The sequence below is a fragment of the Triturus cristatus genome, chromosome 2_2 (assembly GCF_964204655.1).
Source record: "Triturus cristatus chromosome 2_2, aTriCri1.1, whole genome shotgun sequence".
Taxonomy (NCBI): domain Eukaryota; kingdom Metazoa; phylum Chordata; class Amphibia; order Caudata; family Salamandridae; genus Triturus; species Triturus cristatus.
In genome coordinates, this window is record NC_140582.1 from 75,167,183 (window position 1) to 75,183,617 (window position 16,435).

The following is a 16,435-nucleotide window of genomic DNA, read 5'->3' on the forward strand; positions in this document are numbered from 1 at the left end:
TGACCTACTTCCTGAGAGGGCAGTCAGTGGATTGTTGGGATTTTCTTTCAATTGGATTATGACATAGCACCAGTTACTGTCTAGTTACCAGTATATGAAAGGCTTCCCACATCCAGCACCTCAGGACACAAATGGACTTGGTGAAGATAAAAACAGGAGGAATCTGCTGTCTTTCAGGGAGGAGGACTGAGGCCTTTGTTTGCTAATGACTTGTATCGAATAGCAAGAAGAGATTCTTCTGGTCAGACCATCTGGCCTCCTGTAGCTTCAGAGGTATAAAGGACAACAAGGGAAATAAAGGGAGAAAGGGAGGGCTTCTCGAGTGAAGAACCAGCCAAGCAGTTGGAAGATGATTAGAGTGGACTTTGATGCAGTCATTACTGAAGTGAGTGGTTTAGCTTGTCTCCCACTTTTATCTGGGACCTGAACACCTGGAAGACTTCCTTGGCATTCTTGCAGTACAAGCACTAGGTGTGGGGAGGAAGATATTGAGCACCTGGTAAAAGTTGAACCTTAGTCATTTGTTAACCGACAGAAGTCTGAGACACGGCATGCAGTCAACCATTAAAGGTTCAATCTCAGTGTTTGTCTTGTTCTGAGCCTGTTTACTGCAAAGAAAAAGGATTTAGCAGGACCATGCTGAAAATCATCTATCTAATTTAGCCCTGCATGACTACGGTGTTCAGCCATGCCCCACTAGAGGATTTTGAGCTCCCTAAAAAACTAATGCAAAAACAAACAGCAGGAAAATCTGACAAAGTGGTCTTAGCAATGTGAGTACTTACAGCTGTTGTAGGAGAAAAAGGTGAGCTCAGACCCAAGTATTGGTGGTGGTAGCAACAGAGTGGTGAGTGAACACCAGTGGTTGGAAAGTCATATCCCCAATTACCACAATATGTGAAACCTCGCTTTGTAGTTGGTGATGATGTAGAAAAGTGGTTAATTTAATTAGAATCAGCATTAGTTGCCTGTACTCTGGGAGAAGTTACCAATTCAGTAGAAGGACACAGTTCTTGCCATCTGTGAGGCCCTGCACAGTTACAAATTGCACATGAAGGGAATATTGTTCAGTAGAAGTATTTCATGAGATGTAGAGATCCCAGCAAAGTGTTTCAGAAGTCATTGGAAGATTTTGAAGATGCCTCAAAAAAAGTGTCAACAAAGACTAATTGACTTCACTGACGGTCTGGATGAAGGGCAGCAAAGTATGGAAATTTGGTGACTTTTAAACAGCTTGAGAGGGAGACTGATTTATGAGTCAGCAACAGGCGGCATAGGGAGGCACAAGGGGAAGCCACAAAATGGGTGGGGTCAGGGCTCCCAGCTAGTGATAACGAGTGAAGACTCATACCATTTCAGGGAAAAGGGAGGGGGGCACAAAGGGTGTATGAGGCTGTATGAAAAGAAGGGCTGCTACTTTGACTGCAATCAGCCAGAGGGCAAGTGAGAGACTCCTCTCAAGCTGTTTCAAACTAGTTGGCAGTCCACAGGGATATCAAGTAGCATTGGAGGGAGGCTGTCTCCATGAGATGAAGGTGTAATATGTCATTATGTCCCTTAGTTGGGAAGTGACTCCTGAAGTTTAGATGGTGGTTCCTGTGAGTTCTAAAAAGTACTTCTAGGATGCCTTCGTAAAGGAGGTACCAGTGAGTGCACTATCGGATACCTGTGCCAAAAGACCGTGAAGATATAACATTTAGTTTTCAAAGTGCAATACCTGGAGGGTAATATCTGCAGTAAAATTAATGCCCATAGGATGGCAGAAGGACCACTAAATGTTTTGACTAGAGAGGGTTGGTTACACAGAGGAGCTAGCTGTTTACTTATATTTACCTGTAGATTATATCTCTGATAGTGAGTTGACACAGGCAGAAGGGGAACATGAGGGTGTGATCACAATGGTGACCAACCTCATGTCTCTGAGGGTATACTGAACCTTAAATTAAGGTGTAGATACCCAAGAGACAAGTTAAGGGTACCGTGTTGGTCAACCCTGAGTGGTGAAGACATGTTCCGCCTAACATTGATACCACATGAGCAATTCCTACTATACGGCTCATTCGTGACCCCACTCTGTTATTTGTTCATGGTTTACCAATGTTACTGAATTTAAAATGTTTATATTGTAGTGGAAAGGATGATTTAATACCTAATCATGTATGCAGGAGAGTAACACAATGATTTTAAATCATTTCCCTTCTATGCTAAAATGAATAAAAATGGTCTTGGAAAAAAAACTCTCAGTGCCACATGAGGTCCCTGAATTTGCTATAGAGAAGTCACTTCTCTGGAGGTGCTTTCAAAGAGACAGGTGACAGAATACCTGATTAAGGCAGGCCCAAGCATGGTCCAGGGTGTGTAACCCTGAATGTGAACTGTGTGCTTGATTGTTAGGCAAGGTATCCGTCTCAGTATACAGACCCTGAGCTGAAGGACCAGTCTCCGGGAGCAACCTCTTAGTTGGCAGAGGTGCGGGTGGAAGAAGGGTCCCTAAAGCTTGAGGTTGTAGCCTCCACGCTTTGAAACACCAGAAGGCACAAGAAGACTCAGAAATGTCCTGTAGCCAATGGTGTAGATACAGGAGTTTTCCCAGAGTGAGTTATGTCAGGTGCTGCCTTCATAGCCCTCACGGTAGACTTTCAGGGACCTTAATGTGCTACCTTGCTGTGGGATAGGTGCACTAGACCATGACCGCTAAGAGAAGAGGCAGTATAGTGTTCAAGGGGTGGTCACCTTAAGGGCTTACTCCCAAAGGAATGAAGAAAGAAAACACCCAGAAGAGTGCCTGAAGCTGATGCAGGCTTGGCGGGCAAGATCTTGCACAGAACCTATTACTGCAGAAATTGAAGCTTTAGCCTGACCTCAAAGAAAAAAACATTTAGCTTGTGCAGCCCTGCCTGGCTACATCATTTATCCTTGACTAGCTGTCGGATTTTAAAATCATAATAAAGGCAGTCCAAAGGTAAAGTCTGAGAGTGGGAAAAGCTGTCAAAGTGATCCCGGTCACAAGAGAACTTCGACTGGTGCATTTTTCAAGTCTGTCCGTCTACCCCCGCGCCGCACGGCCACCAGCTGCTGCGTGTGCCCCTTGCCTGCCCTGCTGCCTCGTTGAGCCTCGTTTGCCGGCTGCCGCCGCTGCGAGTGCTTTTGCCGCTTTTTTCCAGGTTTTGTGAAGCATTTGCGCTTGTCTTGCCGATCTGTGTTTTTCTCTGTTTTGCCCGTTTTTTTGTCGTTTATTTTTGCCTGTTGTATTTTACAGTGTGCGCTCTCCTTCCTTGTTGCCCGCCTACCGCGCCACCCCCCGCCCTCCCTTCCCGCCACCGCCGCTTGTCCCCGCCCCTTTCTCTTCTGTAACCCTCCCCGCTCCCGCCTCCCAGCTGCCCCGCCCACCCGCGCACTTGGCCTTAAATGGCGACCGTGCGACGCAGGTGAGTGTGACCCACTTGTGGGACACCCCCGCGCCGCACGGCCACCAGCTGCTGCGTGTGCCCCTTGCCTGCCCTGCTGCCTCGTTGAGCCTCGTTTGCCGGCTGCCGCCGCTGCGAGTGCTTTTGCCGCTTTTTTCCAGGTTTTGTGAAGCATTTGCGCTTGTCTTGCCGATCTGTGTTTTTCTCTGTTTTGCCCGTTTTTTTGTCGTTTATTTTTGCCTGTTGTATTTTACAGTGTGCGCTCTCCTTCCTTGTTGCCCGCCTACCGCGCCACCCCCCGCCCTCCCTTCCCGCCACCGCCGCTTGTCCCCGCCCCTTTCTCTTCTGTAACCCTCCCCGCTCCCGCCTCCCAGCTGCCCCGCCCACCCGCGCACTTCGCCTTAAATGGCGACCGTGCGAACGCGCAGCGGTCACGCGCAGCGGGCGCGCCGAAGGCGCGCCAAAGGTAAGCCCGTCTGCGCCCGTCCGCGACCGGATCGCGACCAGCGCCAGGACCCCTGGCCCCCGAAGAGCCCGACCGACCCGCCTGACGTACTCCGCCGCCACCCTCATCGCACTCGACAACGGCCGACTCCCAGAATGCCATCAAGCCACACCACGACACACCCACGGACCTTTCAGCTGCCACGCCTGCAAGTTCTCCTGCATCCGGACCAGCCCCGCACCAGCACCCGACAAGTCGAACTCCAGCAGCACCCACCTCAAGTGCATCCTGCTCAACACCCGCTCCGTCCACAGACACGCCATCGAACTCTGGAACCTCCTAGACGCCACAGCCCCTGACGTTGCCTTCCTCACGGAGACCTGGATGAACGCCTCTTCAGCTCCCGACATCGCCATCGCCATCCCAGAGGGCTACAAGATCATCCGGAGGGACCGCAACGCCAACCAGATGGGAGGAGGCATCGCCATCATCCACAGGAACACCATCCGTCTCACGACCAGCACCGACAACACCCTGACCAGCGCCGAACACCTGCACTTCCAGATCCACACCAACCCGAACACCACCCTCAGAGGCACCCTGATCTACCGACCCCCTGGACCACGCACGCAATTCAGCGAGGACATCGCCGACTTCGTCAGCCCGCATGCCCTCCCCTCCGCCGACTACATCCTCCTGGGGGACCTGAACTTCCACCTGGAGAACAACAACGACCACAACACCAGCACCCTGCTCGACAACCTCGCCAACCTGGGACTCAAGCAACTGGTGTCCACCCCCACCCACCTCGCCGGACACACACTCGACGCCGTCTTCTCATCCAGCACAGACATCAACTTCAGCCACGCCACAGAGCTTCAATGGACGGACCACAGCTGCGTCCACTTCACCTTCAAGAGAACGACGACCCACCAACACCAGCAACACACCGCCCGCAGAAGCTGGAACAAGATCACAGCAGACCAGCTCGCCACCTCCCTGAGCCAACACCCTCCTGCCAGCTCAGCGAACCCCAGCCAGGCCGCCGACAACCTCACGAAGTGGATCACCACCTGCGCGGACGAGCTCGCCCCGCTGAGGACCCCGCCCAGCAGACCCACCAGCAAGAAGGCCCCATGGTTCACCGACGAACTCAAGAGCTCCAAGAAGAACTGCCGAGCCCTCGAGAAAGCCTGGAAAAAGGACCCGACACCGGACAACAGGACCTCCTACAAACTGGCCACCCGGAAACACCACCAGCTGATCCGCGCCGCCAAGAGAACAGCATTCAAGGACCGGTTGGACAACAACGCACACAACAGCAAGGAACTCTTCAACATCGTGAAAGAGCTTTCCAACCCCAGCGCAGGAAACAACGACATCACCCCATCGCAAGACCTCTGCAACTCCCTCGCCTCATACTTCCACAACAAGATCACGGACATACACAGCAGTTTCAACAACCAACCAACGCACACCACGACCGACCTGCCACCCCCCCCCACCACCACCCTCCACGCCTGGACCCCGATCAGCACAGAAGACACCATCCGCACGATGAACTCCATCCACTCCGGATCACCAACCGACCCCTGCCCTCACCACGTCTTCAACAAGGCCGACGCTGTCATCGCACCCCACCTGCGAGACATCATCAACACATCCTTCGACACCGCCATCTTCCCCGAAAGCTGGAAACACGCCGAACTCAGCGCCCTACTCAAGAAACCAACAGCGGACCCCACCGACCTCAAGAATTACCGCCCCATCTCGCTTCTACCGTTTCCAGCCAAAGTCATCGAGAAGACCGTCAACAAGCAGATGGCCGCCTTCCTCGAGACGAACGGATCCCTCGACCCCTCACAGTCCGGCTTCCGAGCCAAACACAGCACCGAGACCGCCCTCATCGCCGCCACCGATGACATCCGAGCCCTGATGGACAAGGGAGAAACAGCGGCCCTCATCCTCCTAGACCTCTCCGCGGCATTCGACACGGTCTGCCACCGCACCCTAACACGGCGCCTCAGCGACATCGGTATCCAGGACAAGGCGCTGGAATGGATCATCTCCTTCCTCGACGGAAGAACACAGCGAGTCCGCCTACCACCGTACAAGTCAGAGGCCTCCGAAGTCATCTGCGGCGTCCCCCAAGGATCATCACTGAGCCCCACCCTCTTCAACGTCTACATGAGCCCCCTCGCGGCCATCGTACGCAAACACCACCTCAGCATCATCTCCTACGCCGACGACACCCAGCTGATCCTCTCCCTGACCAACAACCCCGCCGCCGCCAGAGCCAACCTGCACGAAGGGATGAAAGAGGTAGCCGAGTGGATGACGACCAGCCGCCTGAAACTGAACTCGGACAAGACGGAGGTCCTCATCCTGGGCTCTTCACCCTCCGCCTGGGACGACTCCTGGTGGCCTCCCGCCCTGGGCACCGCGCCCAAACCGACAGACCATGCACGAAACCTGGGCTTCATCCTGGACTCCTCCCTCTCCATGACCAGGCAAGTCAACAGCGTCTCCTCGGCGTGCTTCAACATCCTACGCATGCTACGAAAGATCTTTTGGTGGATCCCCTCAGAGACCAGGAAGACCGTCACCCAGGCCCTCGTCACCAGCCGACTGGACTACGGCAACGCCCTCTACGCCGGGACCACCGCCAAGCTCCAGGAGAGACTCCAGCGGATCCAAAACGCCTCAGCCAGACTCATCCTCGACATCCCACGATCCAGCCACATCTCCGGTCATCTGAGAGACCTTCACTGGCTCCCCATCAACAAGAGAATCACCTTCCGCCTCCTCACCCACGCACACAAAGCCCTACACGACCAAGGCCCGAGCTACCTCAACAGCCGAGTCAACTTCTACGCTCCCAAACGCCACCTCCGATCAGCCAACCACGCCCTCGCCGCCGTCCCCCGCATCCGAAGAGCGACTACAGGAGGAAGGTCCTTCTCCTACCTGGCCGCCAAGACCTGGAACTCCCTCCCGTCCGACCTGCGCCTGACCCAAGACCACCTCTCCTTCAGGAAGAAGCTGAAGACCTGGCTGTTCGAGCAGTAGCGGCACCCCCCCTCCCCAGCGCCTTGAGACCCTACGGGTATGTAGCGCGCTTTATAAGTGTCACTGATTGATTGATTGATTGATAGGAGTAGCAGGATCGTGAAAATTGAGTATTGAATGCAATCTCGGCAAACCACGATAGAGCGTTAGGTAAACTTAGGAGAAAGCACTGGCTCTTTGTTTTATATTTTGGCTTAGTCTTTTTATGGTTTTTAATTCCAAAGCAGCTAGGGAGACAGATAATAGTCAAAGCATGGTGTAGTTCGGGTATGGTCTTTGTGGAAGCTGTGCCCAAAGTTTGCTGTTTACAGTCCTGTCTAGTAGGTTCTGAGAGTACATAGGATTGTTTCCTTGCTTTGCCCAGGGACCAATGGCTGTCATTTAAAAAAAAAACCACTTTTAATATTTGTTTTAATTTGTATTAAAGGAATGTTATGGGTATGATGCAAAACCTAAAATTCAAAGGTATTTGGCAGTTATGATGAGCAAGAAAATCATGACTCTTCCCTCATACACCACTCACACATGTTTTCCATGGTGATCTATCTTCCTTCTCAGATACTTTAATGCTCTGTATTTGTCTCTTACATCAAGAAATCTTGCAATCAAGAAGGTGCTGTTCCCCATCTCTCACTCTGTTGCTACTTGACTACTATTTAATCTGTAACACACCAGCTGTTCCCAGTAGCTTCCTCCTCAATCTATGCTTTGGTAATCCATCACCTGTTTGAGTCTAAATTCCTTTTCCTCCAGAATTGCTATATTGTAGGTTAGAGCACTTAATTATGCTTCTTCGTAGGGTAAATTGCCCATTTGAGAAAATCAGATTCTAATATTCATATGAACCCGCATATCCCATAAGGAAATCCTCCATTGGTCTAGCTCTGCAATGATTATCCAACAGAAATGTGTTCCAAGGGTAGCTGCTAGACCTCCATCCGCGTTCCCATGATATTTAACACAAGCACACCAATGACTTACAGCATCTGAAAAAGGAGGTTTTAAGAAATGTTGCAAGCTTCTGGAGGTGTGGCAGGATCATTTGCTGAAATGTTTCTGCAGTATCTATGTATTACTCTTATTACAAGTTGTCAGAACCCTTTTCAGAGGACCACGGGCATGCAGGGGTTACTGGGCCTAACCAAATGGTTTGAGGCCTTTTACTCCTGATGTCCCGGGCCTGACATACTATGGATCTTCAGCGGCTGGGCCAAGTGCTCCTTCTGCACTTGACTCAGTGGTAGCTATGGTCGAGCAAACCAAGGCTCCCACAGGTCAGTGAACACGAGCCATAACTCAAAGAGCGCACAGCAATGTCAATAAAATCAGTGTTCAGTCAACAACTTATTTTTATTGTAAAAAGTAATATTTTATTTCTAACTCTACGCATTCAAAGTAATATTATGACATATATAAACAATAACACATTTCCCCTTGAGGTTGGGGCGCTAGTGTTATGCTAACAAATCCCTCTCCCACTCGCTCTTCATAATGTCAATAAAATCAGTGTTCAGTCAACAACTTATTTTTATTGTAAAAAGTAATATTTTATTTCTAACTCTACGCATTCAAAGTAATATTATGACATATATAAACAATAACACATTTCCCCTTGAGGTTGGGGCGCTAGTGTTATGCTAACAAATCCCTCTCCCACTCGCTCTTCATAATGTTGATGGGGTTATTCCCCATTCACTGGTGACCTCATCCAGGGAATGCTCACTTGTAGGCCTTAAGTCAAGAGTCTACTCAGACTCTTTTTAAAATAGTTGAAAGTGCAGTGAGTTCCCCCGAGGCCTGATAGGCCCGTAACCAGTCTTACCTGCTCCAGCAGCGAGGAGGTTTGTAATGTCCCAGTGAGTGCTGTATCACAGGCACTCACACTGGTCTGGTCCTATGTGGGTAGTGGGCTGCACATGGCTTTCTTTTGAGCATACACAGCTGGCTCCAGTAGTGATCAGAGGTGCTCCGGTGCTCCTCCTGCATGGTAAGTCAGTGCTTTTTCACATTGGAGGGGGTGGAGACGGGATTCCTGTGCAGCGATGCCTACACGGCATCTTCCTCTGTTTAGTGGGGGCAGTTCCGTCTCATTCTTCGTTGCTTCTTGGTTAACCACAGGTCACGACTCAGATTTCTTGTGCGACAGCTGATTCTCGTAACCACTTAAGATCGACAGCCTCTTCCTGCCCCAATGCCTCTATACCCTTCAGCACTCGTTGGACACACTTCCAGGGTCAGTGTTTAAACATCTTCACTCCTGGCTATTGAATCTGGTGTGGGCAAATGACAGAAATAAGGTGAGCAAAGAGACACTGCAGCTACCGCAGGATGAGGGAGTGTTGGCACTCCCCAATATTGAACTCTATTATTTAACGTCCCACCTCCAGCATGCAGCACACTGGCTGACAGAGGAGGCCAATTGGGAGAAAGAACTACTGATGATGCACGGGAAAAAACCTTGTCCGCGCAATTGCATGGAGGTGGGAGGGGGCAGGGTGAAGGCCTTGCTTGCTTAAACAACCAGCAGCACTCTGGGAAAGAGCAGTGAGTGTGGTTCTGAGATGCGCCCCCTTCGCTAGGGAGTACGAGTTCTGGGACCTCCCGGCATTGCTCCATCTGGCATCGGAAGTGAATTTTACTGGCTAGAAAGAAGGGGGATCCCTGATATTATTCCACAATGACACACTGATCTCCTTCGAGGCAGCCCGAGAGAGTTTTGGGGTTGAAAGGGGTCAGTTCATTATCTACGCAAGCATTGTTGATATAGTCAGAGACATTTGGCCTACTTGCCCAGTCGCCCCAGCATCCGCAGCCCTCTTCAGGACGCTACTAGAGTTTGGAGGGGGAAGGCACTTGATCTTCCACTTATATAACGCTATGATTATGGATCTGCCTAGACCAATACAAAAGCAAGGATAGCCTGGGAGGAGGATCTAGGTACACCAATGACAGATACAGAGTGGAAGGAAACCTGCAGACTAGTAAATAGGGGTTCATGTAACGCACAGCTTAAGCTGGACGATTTCATTTTTTTTTGCACCGCACATATGTCACCCCGGTGCTGCTGCCCGTATTGGCCCCACGAAACCAAATACATGCCCCCGATGTCAAACCACACCGGCAATATTTCTGCACCTGGCCTGGCAATGTCCTGAGGAACGCACTTACTAGGAATGGGTGGTCGAAACGCTACAGAATATGGGAGGTGTGACACTGAGGCTAGAACCCACTACCTGTTTATTGGGGACACTCAGACAACGCAAGGAGGGGAAAATACACTGGAGATTTGTACAACTGGCTCTCTTACTGACGAGAAGGTAAGTGGCCATGGCATGGATGGGCACAAGGGCACCCAACCTGTACAGATGGGGTAGAGATGTGAAAGAATGGGCAGTAGCAGAGGAGGTTAGGCTACGCTGTTGTAGAGTAGATGAACATGCAGAGGAAGATTTGACGACATGGAGATAAGTCATAGTGGAGTTTAAAGCAGCAGTGGGAGGGCGGGAGTCGGGGGACTCAGGAGCTGACGAGGAGAGATGTACTTCAGCGGGGGAAGGCCCCGGAAATAAAGATGTTGAAACTTGATATATTAAAGATATGCAACACATAACCTGTATTATTGGAGACCTTTAGAAGATGGTAATAGCTTATTAATAACCGTACTGGGAGGGGGTTGGAATGGCTCCGAAGTTTGTTCACATTTCTTAATGTTGGTCAGTATTGCAATTTGTATGTATTCAACAACAGTGGAATTGAAAAAATAAAGATATTCTAAAAAAAAAAAAAAAAAGTATTGGCAGCCTCTCCTGGCATACAGGGTTGCCTTAAATCCACTGGCCAAGTGCTGGCCCTCCTCACACGGTAGTGCATACCATGGCGTCCCCTCCTGGCTTATGGTGTCGCCACTAGGCGCCACGCAAGCTTCGGCCCTTCCGATCCAGCAATACCTTTCAACACGGCCCCTCCTGGCATACTGGGACGCCAGTTAACATACTCAGTACATGCACTCACCATGCATGCACTGCTCTATCCATGTACTGTACCCTTCTCAGGCACACATACATCCAGCGCAGAGTCACCACTCGTGAGTAGCCCTTTACATCTAACTGATGTAGGCAAAGGGTGAGCTAAGCATAAAGCAGCATAACTTTTAAAAGGTGAGTGAGCTTGTAGACCTCCCAGAAACAGGTTAAACAGGAGACGTGTTCACTCCCACTGATCACTACACTGTATTCTGCCACTGAGCTCGTGCTGCTTAACCCCTAGGGAAGGCGGTAGGCTTCCACCATTGTGAGGGTAACGCTTTGTTTTACTGGTTTCTACTGTAGAAGTGCCAGCCATGGAAGTGGTAGCGCTTGTAGTGGCAGTGTATTAAGTGGTGGCTCCATTCATGGAATCTCACAGAAGAAATAGCAGCTCCCTCCTGGGATTAAGCAAGAGAACCAGCATGGTGTCTGCAATGATATTGGGCCCTTGTACCATGCCCTGAAGCTGAAATAGAGGCTGATTGGCTGGGGGCAAAGGTAGTAGCCAGAAGAAGTTGGCTATTCGATGACGGGCCAGTGCTGGAAGACTAATTAAAAGGTGATGGTCAGTACTTTGCGTGGGGCTCAGTTACATCACTGAAGCTGTGCACCAGCATTGTCAAGTTTGCCAGGTTGCATGCTCAGTGCATAGTGGGTGCTGGGCCTCAAATTGAAACTATTCAGCCGGCAAGCTTTATTGGAAAGTGAGGGGAATCCCCCATATAACTGCGCTGCTGTGTCAATGTCTGAATTAAGCTACTTTCTTGGATAATGGGATCCACTGGCTGGGATGTTTTGTGTACACAGGCAGTATAGATATTGATGTAAGTGAACATTCTTATGGATGTGGTGTTCCAAGACTATTTGCCGAGCACTTTGTAGGTAATCAGTGAGTTGTGAGCAGAATCCCTTGTTTACCTTGGCTGTGACATCAATGTGATGAGGCAGGGCCTATCTTAGATGAGGTGACTTACCTCACAATCTTGTGTAGCCGGCCGTTTTAATGAATAGCACCCTAGTTAAAGTGCAATTTCTCATGATCGCTAAGGCTCAGAGGGAGACTGATGTAAGAATGCTGTCACTCACACTGCATTATGCACCAAGTACCAACAGGCTGGTTGTAGGCTGATCGAAGAAGATATGAATGGCACTGAGAACAAAGCTAATGGCTGAAGGGGGCCGACCAATAGCTCCACTTTACGCATCCTAACTGTGGACTGATCTAGAATATAATGGACACTTTATCAAAGTAATGGCTGAAGGAGCTGACTCAAAGTAAATCATGTATAATAAAAATAATAGTGCTTATTAGTGTATTACTTTGTGTATATTTTATATTGTAATGTATTATTTTTATAGATTATATGAAGGTGGGTGGCTGACAGCTAAAGCTGTCTCATGCCCAGCCCTAAGAAGCTCCAAGCAGTGTTTGAACCTGAATGCAGTATTATTAACTACAGCCACACTTTCTGGGTCTTACAACTTGGTGCTCTAATGTATTGTTATAACCTGTAGTTAATACATCTGTGTGACTTATTTACATCAGACATCAGAAAATGTTGTAGTGAGTTGAATGTTTTTATTATCCCTTCTTTAGCTGTTTCCCAGACGTTACCCTCTATTGATCAACAGCGAGCAAGCAGCAGGGAGAACAATGCCACATCCATGAGCAGCGAACAGGGAAGAATGTGCGGTTATAAAGCAGATGTCAATAGCCATCCCAGGATCAAAGCAGAAGAAACCTTAAATGCATGTGCTGAATATCGCAGCAGCGTGACTCAAGGGTCAAGCCCTGTGGCTACCAAACAAAATCATAAACCATATACGAAGACTGAATATGGCAAGAGCTCTAAAGATTCAGCACCCCCACATCAGGAGATGGACACAGGATTGGAAATGTATATTTGTAGTCAGTGTAAAAATTGTTTTAGCCGGTCACCAAGTAACAGCGAACATCATCAAACTAGCAAGGGTGAGCGACTAAATATATGTAGTGAATGCCAAAAGAAGTTCCTTGAATCAACAAACTTGCATACAGATCAGGGAACATATTTTGAGGGGAGACCATACATATGTAGAGAATGTGGGAAGAGTTTTAGAAAGTCACAATCGCTGGTAATTCATCAGCGAGTTCATACAGGAGAAAAGCCATATACATGTAGTCAGTGTGGGAAAGATTTCAGACAGTTGCCACACCTTGTTAAACATCAACGACTACACACGGGAGAGAAACCTTATGTATGTATTGTATGTGAGAGACGATTCATTGATTCCTCAAACCTAAAGAGACATGAGCAGATACATGTCAGAGAGCTGGAAAGTGTGACCTGGGCAACAGAAGGTTAATTGAAATGGATGCTCTTCTTTTAGTAATTCAGAACATACTACAAAGTTTTTAAATATATTTATTTTCAATGTATATGAAAAGTACATAGACCTCTAATAAAACTAAAGATCATAAACATTGGATAGGAAAAACTATATATACTATTTCTAATTGGTTCCATAAAATGCCTGTGAACAACATAAGAAAAAACTCAATTATTTACAACAATACAGCGCGTGAAGAATGAAGTGAAAATGTACATAAATGAAAAACGTTTGTTCTTACCATTATATGGTGTGGTAAGAATAAATCAAGATCAGAAAATGCAGTGTACTGCAAACCCATCACCTCTACTGCCAAGCAAAAAATAAGTATTGTACCTTTGACCTATTCATTTGGTCAAAAAAACACAGTGTGTCAATAGTTTCCTTTTTTAAATGTATTATATAGAGGGTGGCTTCTGCCTCTGGTATCCTCGAATACCTTTCCAATTCTTCCATATTTTTTGTAAAGTAGTTTTATTGAGGTGCAGATTTCAGAGAGAACAATGCAGTAGTTGTATACTGTTGCATCCCCAGGCTGTTTATAGAGAACCCTGAAACTGACTCTGTACATTAGGTGTTACAAACCCCTTCCAGAGACCATACTGGTTTTCCATGAATGAACAATTTGAGATAATAAAAGGGCCACAATAAACAGAAACTGTCCACATCTCAAGTGGACCATTGTATAGCTTCCTGATACATGACTAACCACACAGGTGATTGAGCTCATGTCAGACGAGTCCATAGCCATCTAAGCCATCTTTCCTTTTACACATACAATCGTTATACTTAGATTGTACAACCAGAACCTTTAGTTTTTTCCCAAGCATTTGGCACCTGCTTCTTAGCCTCTGTTAAATCTCAATGTAGCTGCATTTGTTTGTTTGACAGCAGTGTAAAAGTGTTATTTGAAAGTTATTAATGAAATTATATGCATCCATTTTTGTTTAAGTGAAATCCAACATGGTATTGTCTTTCATTATCTTATTGTAGTATTATACCAATTTCATACAATCACAGGGCATGTTTGCTGCATGCCCAACAGTTTGAATACATGAACAGACCAAAGTGGCAAATATTTGCAGTATTGTACAGGTGGCTGAGGTCCACCATACTATTTAAATTGCAATTATCATCTGATGTCCAGTCTTTCTCCTCCCTCTGATGTCTTACCTCAGGGGACAAATCATTTTGCGTTCTCTCCAAATCTTTTCCACTCATTGAAGGTTTCTTTACTAGATTTGGTATGGTTGCTGCTAACTTAACAAAAGCTTTCTTTTTTTAATTTACACAAACCTGACATCCAGAATGCCATATGAAGTCATACACACAATTTTTGGTAATATTTGCCACAATTTCCCAGACTTTTTCTCCTCATTTTCCAAACCTACTGTTAGATTGCAGAAACTCAAAAGAAAACCAAGAATACTCCTTTCTTTCAGGTTGGAGGAAGACAGTACCTCTGCCATCCTCACAGACTACCATCCATCAGATTCAGAGATGACTGCCTGCCCAGCTGTCATCTCTGTATAGTGAATGGAACCACCATCACAGCACTCCTTGCAATGTACAAAACATTTAGCGGATGGCTGCTGTCAGTTTTGAGTTCCATCCACCAAACTTTTAACATTTTTAGTTTTTCAGAAACAAACTCTTAAAGCAGGTGTTTGTTTCAGAAAAACAAAAAAACTAATTACCCCCTCACCGTGGGAGTGTTTATTAGTCTGGATGAAGAAGAGAAACACGTATTGGTAGAATCTCCTGGCTGACACCTTGAATTTAGCCTCCACATACTAGGAACAGAGTAGAAAGCAGACCGATATTTTCTCTCATTCAAGTTCGGTGGTACCATGCATGATTGGGCTACGGGTTACGTTTTCATGCAAGCTCTTTTGTCCCAAGAGGACCTAAAATTCACATCCAAAGAAGAGCTGTATTTTTTCCAAATTCGATGGGCTGTTACCAACACGTGATCTTGTACTAAGATGAACAGCACCTGGCATGTTCTTACGCTGTAGGAGCAAAAACATGCTTCTGCCATGGCCATGGCTCTAGCTCTTTTAGATACAGGCTACCCAGTTCCTATCTAATAGAGAATATTCATCCCTTAAAAGCGTTCAAGAAGGAGTTGTACTGAAACGGCAACTCTTTTGGGGGTCCTTAGGTAGCTGAGATCCTTTGAGACCTTCATGTGCCTCTGAACAAGAAAGAGTACTAGAATAATATTCCTAGGCGGAGTTGGTAGAGCCCGTCCTAAAGATATCTGCCTTTGGTTGGAAACAGGCTCTTAAACAGGTCCTTGCGGAAATCATCCTTTTTCAGGAGCTCTATGAAGTGCTTAAACGAGTTTTCTAGATGCTGTGCCGAAACCTGTAGATATTGAAAGCCAAACTAGAGGAGGGTCGTTGAGCTGTTCTCAGGAAGGGCTCCAATCTCTGAGAAGATATACGGAAAATCACAACTGGATTCCCAGAGCTCCTGTCCAGAGGATGGCTTTCCTGGGCACTAATCTTGTGGGTTGCCAAATTGGAGGGTAGATGATGGACTAATATATGAGTGTGCACAGCTTAAAGTTTACTCTGTGCTATGGCCTGCATCTCAGAGGCCTATAATAGATACACACTTGATTCTACCTACTCAAATTTAAGGGATTTCGAAAATGACAAGTGCCTGCATAGATCTTTATCCCTTCTATGCTCAATTCAGGGACCCCTACCCTGCTCTTAAAAGTCTAAACAGGCTGTTATCCATGTCCCCAAGGTGATGTATTTCAAGTGTCCTCCTCTGAGGTTTAGGTTGTGATTATGAGGACCACCCCATCAAAGGACCACTGCTTCTGGGAATATATTTAGAGAAGAACTGATTGTTGTAGGATTGTGGCCAAGGAGGAGTTGAATCTAGAACGTATGTATCTCACAAAGATTAAGGCAACGGTACCAAAAACCTGTCTGAAAAAGGCAGTAGAGGTTCCTTCGCATAAAACATATATAAGAATGGCGGAGCATCTATGCCCAAAACATCAAACACTAATAATAATTATTGTTAGCGTTGTCAGTCATGGTGAAAGCAAAGAAAGCAAGCTATGTTGCACTGTTTTGTTGCCTTTAATAAGAGTCCAC

The 16,435-nt window shown here is 47.5% G+C and overlaps 1 protein-coding gene across 1 annotated transcript in view; it reads left to right on the plus strand.

Moving 5' to 3' along the window:
* The window catches only part of LOC146861879 (uncharacterized), a 241,267-nt gene extending 225,230 nt beyond the window's left edge, over positions 1-16,037 (plus strand). The window contains exon 8 of the mRNA XM_085641050.1: positions 12,544-16,037. Coding sequence (XP_085497176.1) covers positions 12,544-13,292 — 749 coding nt within the window. The 3' untranslated portion in view covers positions 13,293-16,037. The remainder of the gene's footprint in view (positions 1-12,543) is intronic.
* The last annotated feature ends 398 nt before the right edge of the window (positions 16,038-16,435 follow it).